Raw genomic sequence first — 13,367 nt, forward strand, 5'->3', positions numbered from 1 at the left:
TTTCATTTCATGAACTTGTAAATGTAGTTCATGTACATTTCAGAAAATTCATTCAATAATTTAAGAAATTCATGAACTTGAAAATGAAATTCAGATAATGTTTGAAAATGTGATTCAGGAACTACAGGGTTATGGTTTTCCCCTGTAAAATATTTTCTAGAACTAGTATTAAGTTCTTGAACATTCAAGAACTTCTGAAGAACTTAAAGAACTGTTCCTGAACCAGCATAACAGTTTTAAGACTGTGGTTCTAGAACAATGATGGCTCTTGACCATTGGTTCAAAAACTGCAAAAGTTCAATAACTTACAGAACTTTACCAGTTCCAGAACAGTTACTGTTGGTATTAGACTAAGAACCAAAATTGTTCATGAACACAGGTTCATTAAAAGTACTAAAATTCAAAAGCTTTTCCTAGTTCAGTACCAGACCTTGAACCCAATTGTGAGTTTCTGAACTGTTCATTCGTTAAACATAAAACTTAGGTTTATTACCTTTTACAATAATGAATAAGTTCATGAACTGTTCGTGAATGTTCATGAACATTAAATTCATAATGTCACTTGATCAGTTTCCATTATTTTGTTGCATGCTGGGAAATTTTTTGCACATGTTATTCAGCAGTTTTAGAGAAGTTTGTGTAGCAAATAAGAAGGAAATATTTATCATACTACAGTTAGGAATGGTTTAAAAGGAATATGAGTATACTGAATATCAAGTAAGTAATTATGGTGTTGTCATAAATCGTTCATTTTAAAAACTATAAAATCCTTTTAAAATGTCACAAGTTTTCACGACCCTGAAATAGTTCATGAGTAAAAATTCATGAAAATCAAAATTTATGTTTCATGAATTTCGATATTCATGAGAATCAAAATTTATGTTTCATGAATTTCGATATTCATGAACTTCTTCATAATGATTATTCATGAGAATCAAAATTTATGTTACAGTGAAACACCGCTCGCTCGAGGTCGCAAGGGGATGAGCAAAATGCTCGAGTTATCCATGGTTTCGAGCGACCCAAACATTGACCAACAAACGAAGAAAATTAAAGTTTGTTTTACCAATTTTCATCGAGACCATTGCACAGGAAACGGTGATGCGTAATAATAACATACTCGTGACATTTTCAAAAAACGTACTACAAACGTTATTTATGATAGATCGTAAATGGCACATGTAAAGAAACATCTAAGAGATTTTTTTTATTTGAAATACTGTAATCGAATTCGCAATTTTCTTCCCCAAATTAAGATCTCATAATTATCATCTCAATTTTATGAAAAGGCTATCTTATTTCCTTTATTTGCACCATTAAAATATTAAGATCTCATAATTATCTTCTCGATCCCACAGAAAAATGTAATAATTAATTACAATTTTGATCAATAAAATTTTTCTTCCACCTTTCATCAATAATTGATCTCATTTTCAGATCAAATATACCGACAAACAAACATTTAAGATAGTCGGGGAATAGACCATGCAATTCTCACGACATGCGAAAATTTTAAATTAACCGATACAGGTGTGAAAAATTTTGACACCTCTGCTCGAGTTTGCCATAAGCAACAAAGAATAAATAAATACACAGGGACCAGGTGTCATGCTCGAGCGATCGAGTTATCGATGCTCGACTCAGCCATGGTAATTTCATATAGAAAATAGAAGGAAATCGGCCGGGACCACATGAATTGCTTGAGCGAGCCCGGGTGCTCGAGTCATCGATGCTCGAGCGAGCGGTGTTTCACTGTATTTTTAATTCATGAACAAGTTCATGAATATAGAAATTCATGAAACATAAATTTTGTCTCTCATGAATATTTATTCATGAAGTTCATGAACCTTTTTCACAGGGGATGTACTAGGTACATTACATCAGGTGCTGAACAACTATACACAGATAAGTAAACAGACTTTAATACTGTAGTAAGTACTTTACATCAGCTGAGGAACTGTACAGGAGAATTAGCCAAGTGAGTTGCCATGTACTGTGTACTTTACATCAGGTGAGGAACTTTACAGGAGAGTTAGCTTAGTGAGTTGCCCTGTACTGTGTACTTTACATCAGGTGAGGAACTTTACAGGAGAGTTAGCTTAGTGAGTTGCCCTGTACTGTGTACTTTACATCAGGTGAGGAACTTTACAGGAGAGTTAGCTTAGTGAGTTGCCCTGTACTTTGTACTTTACATCAGGTGAGGAACTGTACAGGAGAGTTAGCTTAGTGAGTTGCCGTGTACTGTGTACTTTACATCAGGTGAGGAACTGTACAGGAGAGTTAGCTTAGTGAGTTGCCGCGTACTGTGTACTTTACATCAGGTGAGGAACTGTACAGGAGAGTTAGCTTAGTGAGTTGCCCTGTACTGTGTACTTTACATCAGGTGAGGAACTGTACAGGAGAGTTAGCTTAGTGAGTTGCCCTGTACTGTGTACTTTACGTCAGGTGAGGAACTGTACAGGAGAGTTAGCTTAGTGAGTTGCCGCGTACTGTGTACTTTACATCAGGTGAGGAACTGTACAGGAGAGTTAGCTTAGTGAGTTGCCGCGTACTGTGTACTTTACGTCAGGTGAGGAACTGTACAGGAGAGTTAGCTTAGTGAGTTGCCGCGTACTGTGTACTTTACATCAGGTGAGGAACTGTACAGGAGAGTTAGCTTAGTGAGTTGCCCTGTACTGTGTACTTTACATCAGGTGAGGAACTGTACAGGAGAGTTAGCTTAGTGAGTTGCCCTGTACTGTGTACTTTACATCAGGTGAGGAACTGTACAGGAGAGTTAGCTTAGTGAGTTGCCCTGTACTGTGTACTTTACATCAGGTGAGGAACTGTACAGGAGAGTTAGCTTAGTGAGTTGCCCTGTACTGTGTACTTTACATCAGGTGAGGAACTGTACAGGAGAGTTAGCTTAGTGAGTTGCCCTGTACTGTGTACTTTACATCAGGTGAGGAACTGTACAGGAGAGTTAGCTTAGTGAGTTGCCCTGTACTGTGTACTTTACATCAGGTGAGGAACTGTACAGGAGAGTTAGCCCAGTTAGTTGCCGTGTACTGTGTACTTTACGTCAGGTGAGGAACTGTACAGGAGAGTTAGCTTAGTGAGTTGCCCTGTACTGTGTACTTTACATCAGGTGAGGAACTTTACAGGAGAGTTAGCTTAGTGAGTTGCCGTGTACTGTGTACTTTACGTCAGGTGAGGAACTGTACAGGAGAGTTAGCTTAGTGAGTTGCCCTGTACTGTGTACTTTACATCAGGTGAGGAACTTTACAGGAGAGTTAGCTTAGTGAGTTGCCGTGTACTGTGTACTTTACGTCAGGTGAGGAACTGTACAGGAGAGTTAGCTTAGTGAGTTGCCCTGTACTGTGTACTTTACGTCAGGTGAGGAACTTTACAGGAGAGTTAGCTTAGTGAGTTGCCCTGTACTGTGTACTTTACATCAGGTGAGGAACTGTACAGGAGAGTTAGCTTAGTGAGTTGCCCTGTACTGTGTACTTTACATCAGGTGAGGAACTGTACAGGAGAGTTAGCCCAGTGAGTTGCAGTATAGTATATTATATGTTTTACATCAGGTAAGGAACTGTACAGGAGAATGATTCCAGTGAGTTGCAGTATAGTATATTATATGTTTTACATCAGGTAAGGAACTGTACAGGAGAATGATTCCAGTGAGTTGCAGTACAGTATATTATATGCTTTACATCAGGTGAGGAACTGTACAGGAGAATGATTCCAGTGAGTTGCAGTATAGTATATTATATGTTTTACATCAGGTGAGGAACTGTACAGGAGAATGATTCCAGTGAGTTGCAGTATAGTATATTATATGTTTTACATCAGGTAAGGAACTGTACAGGAGAATGATTCCAGTGAGTTGCAGTATAGTATATTATATGCTTTACATCAGGTGAGGAACTGTACAGGAGAATGATTCCAGTGAGTTGCAGTATAGTATATTATATGTTTTACATCAGGTAAGGAACTGTACAGGAGAATGATTCCAGTGAGTTGCAGTATAGTATATTATATGTTTTACATCAGGTAAGGAACTGTACAGGAGAATGATTCCAGTGAGTTGCAGTATAGTATATTATATGTTTTACATCAGGTAAGGAACTGTACAGGAGAATGATTCCAGTGAGTTGCAGTATAGTATATTATATGTTTTACATCAGGTAAGGAACTGTACAGGAGAATGATTCCAGTGAGTTGCAGTATAGTATATTATATGTTTTACATCAGGTAAGGAACTGTACAGGAGAATGATTCCAGTGAGTTGCAGTATAGTATATTATATGTTTTACATCAGGTGAGGAACTGTACAGGAGAATGATTCCAGTGAGTTGCAGTACAGTATATTATATGTTTTACATCAGGTGAGGAACTGTACAGGAGAATGATTCCAGTGAGTTGCAGTATAGTATATTATATGCTTTACATCAGGTGAGGAACTGTACAGGAGAATGATTCCAGTGAGTTGCAGTACAGTATATTATATGTTTTACATCAGGTAAGGAACTGTACAGGAGAATGATTCCAGTGAGTTGCAGTATAGTATATTATATGCTTTACATCAGGTGAGGAACTGTACAGGAGAATGATTCCAGTGAGTTGCAGTATAGTATATTATATGTTTTACATCAGGTGAGGAACTGTACAGGAGAATGATTCCAGTGAGTTGCAGTACAGTATATTATATGCTTTACATCAGGTAAGGAACTGTACAGGAGAATGATTCCAGTGAGTTGCAGTATAGTATATTATATGTTTTACATCAGGTAAGGAACTGTACAGGAGAATGATTCCAGTGAGTTGCAGTATAGTATATTATATGTTTTACATCAGGTGAGGAACTGTACAGGAGAATGATTCCAGTGAGTTGCAGTATAGTATATTATATGTTTTACATCAGGTGAGGAACTGTACAGGAGAATGATTCCAGTGAGTTGCAGTATAGTATATTATATGTTTTACATCAGGTGAGGAACTGTACAGGAGAATGATTCCAGTGAGTTGCAGTATAGTATATTATATGCTTTACATCAGGTGAGGAACTGTACAGGAGAATGATTCCAGTGAGTTGCAGTATAGTATATTATATGCTTTACATCAGGTAAGGAACTGTACAGGAGAATGATTCCAGTGAGTTGCAGTATAGTATATTATATGCTTTACATCAGGTAAGGAACTGTACAGGAGAATGATTCCAGTGAGTTGCAGTATAGCATATTATATGCTTTACATCAGGTAAGGAACTGTACAGGAGAATGATTCCAGTGAGTTGCAGTATAGTATATTATATGCTTTACATCAGGTGAGGAACTGTACCTTCTATCATTTTAACTTAACCAGGTAACAGTTTGGGTGAAACTTAAATTAGGTGTTCTTGAAAATACCCCTGTTCTTATTCCTGTTTGGAAATATGTCTTTTTTTTAGTTGCATATTAGTACTGTTCTAATTTAAGAAGACAGTACAAGGGAGGGAAACTTTTATCTGATGTCTTGCCAATAACCGTTTATATCAGTAAGACAAGTTTTATCCTTTGTGATTCTTAAATCTATACTGTACAAGTATCTTGTCTATCTTTGTAAGACAAAATTTTGAATTTGCCGATTAGAATAATTAGACATTGATTGACAGTTTCTTTTGTACTATGTACCAGTTTGAATACAATTAACCAATTAAAAAGTTACTTTAAGAAATAAAAATAGAGATGCATACAGGAATTGACTTTTGAAAATAAGTAACTTAAACATGCAATTAAGTAATTAGGAAAAACGCAATTACAACACTTACATTATATTTAAAAGAAAGAGTTGTTTGAAATAGCAACATGATAAAAATCAACAAGAAAAAACAGTCAAATATAAATATAACAAATGGTGAACTAGAAAGTTTCTATTCACAAAACATAACAGGAGCCAGCCATTTTTAATATTTGAACTTATGAACAAAATAGTAACATGATAAAGAACAACAAGAAAAACAAAATATATAAAATAAAGTGTAAATATAACAAAAGTGTGAACTGGAAATTTTCTAGTCACAAAAGGTAACGGGAGCAAGCCATTTTTTCTAAGAAAAGTCTTTCATTGGTGTCTAATTGCTTTTGGACCTCTTGGGCTTCATTCTATGTGGATTGGTTATTATTTACACAGTTGATAACCAAAGTGTCTAAAATTCTTGGTGATTCATTAGATGCATGTCTTAAATTCCTTGGAGCAGTTTGTTGGTTGTTTGCATAAGTTCCAAACCATGTTTGTTGATTTCCACCTGCAATTTTCCTTCTTGGTCTCCTGTTGATGGAATTCTTTCTTGAATGTGACCGTTTAGACTTAGTTAGATCAGTAGGCTCTGAATTCTGGGTTGACTTGTTAGAACTGTTACTGATCATTAATGACTGTTGCTGAGGTTTAGAATTATCAGATGTTTCCTTGTTCTTTGTACTGAGACTCTTCTTTCCTACAAAATCATTATTGTTTTCTTTATCTGCTCTTTGTGATTGTTCTCCATAAGCCTTTTCTACTGGAGATAGGCTGGTCTGGTACCATGTTTCTACAAATGACTCGGTTCTTCTCAGCTTTAAACCATCAGGTTCTTCTACAGCCGTGAATTCTTCAGTTTCTTTGTCATTGATGTGCTGTACCTCTTTCACCTGTCTTGATGTCAGTGCAGTTGATTCTGTGTGCATATTATGTTTCTTATTTCTTTGTGTGTAGTTACTGACATGTCCTCTGTCAAGGTAATCATCTCTAGATCTTGACCTTTTACTTCCATACCCTGCACCTTGTAGTTGCCTTATGTGAGTTTTAGCCTCTGCAAGCTTTTGATTATCTTCCTCCTGTCTTTTTAGTGCATCAGTTAACTGTTTTCCTAAATTGTCAATTTCTGTGTCCTTTTCCTTTAGTTTAACTTCCATTGCTTCCTCCAGACTCATCATTTCAGCATGTACTTTTTGATTGTTTCTCTTCATAGCTTCAATCTCTTCACTGAGGTCTCTGCATCTATTCTCAAGCTTAATTATATTATCAGCATACTTGTTCCTTTGGTCTTCCTTTTCTTTCAATTCTTGCTTCATTTTCTTCCTTGATTCTTTAAGATGGATCACATGAGTTTTTAAGTTGTCCCTTTTCCCCAAAGCCCTGGAAATGTAAATAATAATTTTAAAATGCAATCTTTGGCCAGCAAATTAAAAAGCTGCTTTTAAAATTTATTTTCTACAAAAGTTCATTCAATTTGTTAAAGAGATTATATGTATATTTTCTATACCTTTGATGTTAGTCTTAATGTATTCTTATTTTTGAGATGGGACAGATACTCTGAGACTTTAATCAACAGTATTTGTTAAAAATGTCATAATTATTGGCAGTAACTGTTTGCAAAATTCATCTTTAATTTTTAACAGATTTAGGCAGAATGAAAATTTTGGAACACTGACAAGCCTGGGTTAAAGTTTGTTACTCTAGAAAAATTTCTCTGAAATATAATTATTGTTTTACTCGTAACATCCTTCCACTGTACCAATTAACTCGTCTATCAGCTGGTCCACCATGTCATATGTTATTGGCACAGGACTCTTAAATGACAGCTCTCTCAAGTTCCTGTTAGTCATGTGAGATTTGAGTTTTGTATACCAACACGTGAAAAATTCTTGCATCATTCTTTGCATAAAATCTGACGTTCCAGATGTAGATTTTTCCTTCGGAAATGGCTGTTTGTCTGCTTCTATTTGGTGACTGCAGTTTTTGCATAGGTTAATAATCTCTGTTTCCTCCTTGTTTATAGACTCGTTGGAATTGTGCCTTGATATTTCTTGACTTGACATCTCTGAGCCTGAGCCTGCATTTAAATCATTGCATTAATTTTGTTTATAAATACTTCACTTGGTTAAGGGGAGGGAGATTAGAGTAGATAGATAGATAGATAGATAGATACTTCACTTGGTTAAGGGGAGATAGATAGATAGAGAGATAGAGAGAGGGAGAGAGAGAGAGATTAAAGACTGAAAGACTTATTGGAGAAATGTCTTTTATGGCTAGGTACGTATTCAAAGTAATGTTTAGTTATAAAAAAATAATACTGTGAAAATATGAAAGGGCTTATTTGTTGGGTCATGAATTTTGGACACATAATAGAAATGACTTTTGTGATTTTATGTCAATTTCTAAATTTGATTTGTTTAAGAGTCTTTGTAAATCAAAATAACACCTCATAGGTATTAATGATATTTCGCATTATTGTGTAACAAGGATCAGGATTTTAATAAATCGGTAGACAGTTTTTTGTTTGTTTTTGTTACAGTTTTTCAACAGTATTTCAGTTATATAATAGCCAAAATAACACCTCATAGGTATTACTGATATTTCGCATTATTGTGTAACAAGGATCAGGATTTTAATAAATCGGTAGACAGTTTTTTGGGAACAACATAATCAGTTGTAGTTTTTTGTTTGTTTTTGTTACAGTTTTTCAACAGTATTTCAGTTATATAATAGCCAGAAATTAACATAACAAGTATACCAGTACAACCATTTCTGCACAAGTAAATGCTAACATTTCCACATGAATCAGAGCTGGAGCATGAATGATTTCAGACACAATGTCTACTTTGAAATCATCAAGGAGAACAGTCCTCTCCCAAAACAGAAATTGCCAGTTTCATTAGTAGGACTAAGGTTTTGTGCATAGGAATTTACATAGCTTGCCTGAGTTGGCATCCTCCTCACTGAGTTCAGTGGCATATTCTGCTTCAAGCATCTCAGACACAAAGCTGAAGTCTGGTCTGATGGCTTCCACAAATTTCTGGAAAGCAGTAGGTCCTCTTCTTGTCAGTATATAGAGTAGCATGACAATCTTGTCATTATCTGTTCTCTCAGCCTGAAGTTATTTATTTTTGTTTGTTAAACAGTCACTGAATAGATTGAAGGAAAATAGAGGTTATTGTGCTAGCAACAGGATGAATATTACCGTACCCAATTATAAACTTGTCTGCAAGTTTGTAAGTAAAACTTTAGAAATCTGTGGGGAAGGTTTCCACTGATAAAAAGAACTGTGATTTTCTTCATACTTAACAAAATAAAAACAGTTGTGTAGAGTACTTGTTTAAGCACTTGCAGTGACCTCTTTGAGTTTTTCTGTAAGTGACCTGCTCACAGTTTGGGTAAAAAGTTTGAACATATCTATGGAGAGTGTTATGTAAAATGCCTGTCATTGAGAAGAAGGAAAGCACAAAATGGATGTTTAAGATATTGACACAAACACATTTCTGCAGATTGATGGTTTTGATCCTCACTTGAAACATAATCTGAGATGATATTTTGGAAAATACTTTTAATTTACAGGGCAGAATTATACATATAAATTGATACTCAAAGACTTAATTTTGAACAATTGTGAATGATTAAATAAAAGAAGTTTATTTTCAACACTTTAGATATTTTTCTTCAGTTTTTTTGAGTCGGCTAAAGGCTGAAAGCCTTTTGACGAGTCCTTGCTATCAAACGATTCTCTAAATGGACTAAATAACACAGTGAAGGGATGTAGTTCCATTAGATTTCTCAAACTTCAAACAGTTCACTGCATGAATGAAGTTAAGTTGTGTCAATTCCCTTTGCTATGACCAATATACGATGTAATCTGTCATATTTATGACTTGTAATTGTGCAATACTCGAATGTAACTCATTAAGCATAAATGTGCATTTTAAGAATTGCGCAGGCTTACAAAGCTTGGGTAACATCCAGCGAAAGACAAAAAATAGTTCCACAGGGCTCCAGATAAGATGCGTACTAGAGTAAATTACGTATAGAAACAATGCAAATACGCATGTCTAATAATTTCTAAGCGTATAAAAACGTATATAAAATTACAGAAACGCACACAATGCTTTTTTAAAAACAAAATCTGAATCGTCTGGATGCGTTAGGTAACATAGCCGATCAGCTTTAATTCTCCCACATTGAACGTAAACACGCATCGTATGATTTCTATAAACTTTGCGTGGGTTGAATTTTGCAGTCAGTAACCGGATAAATTATCGGAAGAAGAAGCTCTTACTGGTTTATTTAGTTACTACTGATATTAAAAATGATTTTAATTCTTATTTTTCGAGAAATAAACAAATCGGCGAAACATTAAATTGTATTTTCTTGTAGTTTTTGAAATCGAAAGTAGATTGTCTATGTTTGGCTGCTTTCACGAAACGAAACAACTTTTTTATGAAAAGATTTAAATAAGAGGTAATTTAACCGTAAACTTAAATGTCAGATACTGCCAATTGCTGCTAAAGGTCTTCGTATCATCACAATTTGTAAAATATATTGTTCAAACTGGAGAAAAGTGTAATCGTATCCGGATATAATATTTTGGGTAAATATCGAGCTGTGTTATGAAATTTTAAGAAAAAAACTAAAAACAAACTGAAACTGGTAGACTATACCGTCAGTACATCAATCATTAGCCGACTCAGGCCATTCAGGCCTTTGATGTTGGGTTTAGCACCACACGGCCACAATTATAGGTCATATAGTGACTTTCCAGCTTGTCACAGTGGACCCCAGAGGCCCCTCCAGGTGTTATTGTTATAGAGTGATGTATTCAAGTATACTATAATGATGTTCCTATAAATATGTAAATATATCAGTATGTGCTCTTACCTTTATAGTTTGTATCATGGCCTCTGTCAGCACATTCTTATTTTCTAAAAAGTCCAGGATTTCATCATTCAGGATAAGGTTTTTCAGTATGAATCCCTTCTTAGATTTCAAAACTTTTCTACCTGCTTCATCCATGCTTTTACTTTAACTGCTACAGTCAATTTGTGACTGCCACAATGACTCCATTGATTCATCAGGCAAAAATAAAAATAGTCATAATTCACAGCAATGCATGAATTTTTAAATATTCCTATATATTGTCACAAATTTTTTTCAATTCTAGTAGATATGGATGTGGAAAAAACTATGTTTCATGTCAAACTCTGAAAAATTCATAACGGTGTGCTTCAGGGTGCCTGAATTCGCTTTTATGATTTTTTAAAAAAAATTATCTGCTTTTAGGGTAGTTATAATTTAAAACTTGAAATTGTCATTGAGACAATTAAACACAACAAAGCTGCAGTGATTATCTCATTATACCAAAAAGGTGTTACTTTATAAAGGGGATCTTTTTGTAACTCATTGTTAAGGAATAATTATCATTATGTTGAAGACAAGCAATTATCATAAAATTGTTCTTAAATTGGATAGAGTATAATTATGCATATATAATCAAATTATTTTAAAAAAATAAGGAGTACTTGGGTATGATGGCTGTTTGACAGTATATTATAACTTGCAAAGAACAAAAGAATTAGCTAAATGTGCTTCAGACTTGTTCAGCCTATTTGTACGATTGGAAATACAGAACTTAAATTTGTCAGTCCGCTTTTAAATTGTTCTGTTTCAGTTGAATTGAATATAACGTTTGAGCCACTGCCTGGCTTGTCAGTTAATAAGTCAACTTAAAGTGCAAGTCCAATTCAGAAATTGACTGTACAATATGTCTCTTTACTCAAAGGTAGTCAGCACAGACATAGAAAAGTCATCTAAAATGATTTTTCTGGAAAGGTCAAGGAATTTGAAGACTGCCCATATGTTATGATCATGGCAGAGTCAGGGAAATTCACAAAAATAGCCTAAAACTGAAAAATTATAAACATAGATACTGAATATGTATTTATATTGGTGGTTCCAAAATTTGGCGTTTTTTAAAGTGTTTTGAATCAGCTTTGTTTTGCCAATAGGAGTTCGCAGTAAGTAGTGTTACATTGTAATGTATTTGAACATTGTTAACATTGATTTGTAAACAAATTTTAGTGATTGCATAAAAAGTTCTCACCTGTTACTTTGTTTTTGTATTAGTATAATTTAGCAAATACTTATTTCCCGTTGAGTTGTTCTTACTGCAACATTGATAAATGGCTTAAACGTGGAAAATGCAGTATTAAAAAAAAACGTAATTTCTTTGCATTTTCATCATTTTATATAATATTATTATGCAAAGCATTTTTAATCAAGGGAGTATGCATGTTGTATAACTTGTAAAATTGACAGTATGGATAGTCTCCCTTGCTTGAGGGTGCTTTAAAATGGCAGTGTTTAGAATTGGTGCTATCAACATTGACTGCAAATATCGTCAAAATTAAACAACCACCAATAATAGTCTGTATACAGTAAGCAGTATTTTAAATTATGTTCTTGAAAAGAAAAATTGATAACATGCTTATATTACAATTTTAAATATGTTACGAAATTTTATGTGTAGGAATTTTGTTCCAAATAATTTGCAAGGGTATATAACTATTTGAAAGATACGCCGTTTTGCAGCATTTCTGGTAACTGAAAGCCTTTGAACAGTTTAGGATCCGTTGATGTACATTGTCCGCCTGTCATGCACAATATCTTTAAAGAACATCTTAATAAATGTAAATGTATTGGACTTAATACTGCTTTTTACAATTGTTTGGGTGATTTGATAAGGTAATTTAAATTGTACATGGAAAGTGATTTTATTGTCTTAAAACTGAAATGATTTTAAGATCAGCAGAGCAGGACTTTTCATCAGGAAAGTGGGAAGAGGCCATGGCCTTTCAAATTGGGAAATTTATGCGCGATGATTGTCCATTTTGGGAAAAATTATCAACCGGAAGTAAACATCGAAAGACGAAGCAAATTTATCTCCTCTGAAACATGGACTTAAATCCAGGCCATGGAACATAATGTATTAGACTGCCAATGTGTCAAAACTGGTTCTGTGGGCTGTTAGGCTATTGTGCAACAAAAAATCGATAACAGACAAATGCTTCCTCTAGAAATACTAAAATGCAAACAAAATCTTAACCTTCTGTTGCATGATTTGGGTAAATTTTACCCTGCATTTTGGGAAACATCTCTGCCACAGTTGGGAAAAAATAGTATATTTTTGGATTTGGAAGAGGCTTTTTATAGGCCTCTGTTATATAAGGATGAAAAGCCCTGCAGAGGTCCTTGTTGTTGATCATTAGACATTCAGCTTACCTATAGAAGAGAACCCAAAGCTTCATATTGGAGCTTTCTAGAACTTTAGAGATCAGCTTCTGTGTCGATTCACTGTAAAATCCAACTCACTCTTTCTTAAGGTAGTGAGCCAGTACTGGCATTCAGCAATTCTTTTTATGCCCCCAAAGGGAGGCATATAGTTTTTGAACCGTCTGTCCGTCTGTCGGTCCGTCGATCTGTCAGTCTGTCGGTCTGTCAGTCTGTCCGCAATTTTCGTGTCCGGTCCATATCTTTGTCATTGATGGATGGATTTTCAAATAACTTCGCATGAATGTGTACCACAGTAAGACGACGTG

General features: G+C 34.8%; 2 protein-coding genes across 4 annotated transcripts in view; one reads left to right on the top strand and one right to left on the bottom strand.

Moving 5' to 3' along the window:
- Positions 1–13,367, top strand: part of LOC123540543 (repetitive organellar protein-like) — a 326,476-nt gene that overhangs the window by 182,564 nt on the left and 130,545 nt on the right. The window lies entirely within an intron of this gene.
- Positions 5,401–11,163, bottom strand: LOC123540546 (uncharacterized). 2 transcript variants are annotated; one of them, XM_045325645.2, is made up of 4 exons: positions 10,651–11,163; positions 8,692–8,872; positions 7,495–7,834; positions 5,401–7,137 (listed from the first exon to the last, which is right to left on the bottom strand). In XM_045325645.2, the coding sequence occupies exons 1-4, from the start codon at positions 10,783–10,785 to the stop codon at positions 6,126–6,128; spliced, it is 1,668 nt and encodes a 555-aa protein (XP_045181580.2). In that variant the 5' UTR covers positions 10,786–11,163; the 3' UTR covers positions 5,401–6,125. The 2 variants fall into 2 exon arrangements, with proteins under 2 accessions (XP_045181580.2, XP_045181581.2); XM_045325646.2 differs by having other exon boundaries at positions 5,404–7,137; positions 8,701–8,872; positions 10,651–11,160.

Source organism: Mercenaria mercenaria, chromosome 16 (assembly GCF_021730395.1).
Source record: "Mercenaria mercenaria strain notata chromosome 16, MADL_Memer_1, whole genome shotgun sequence".
Lineage (NCBI taxonomy): Eukaryota > Metazoa > Mollusca > Bivalvia > Venerida > Veneridae > Mercenaria > Mercenaria mercenaria.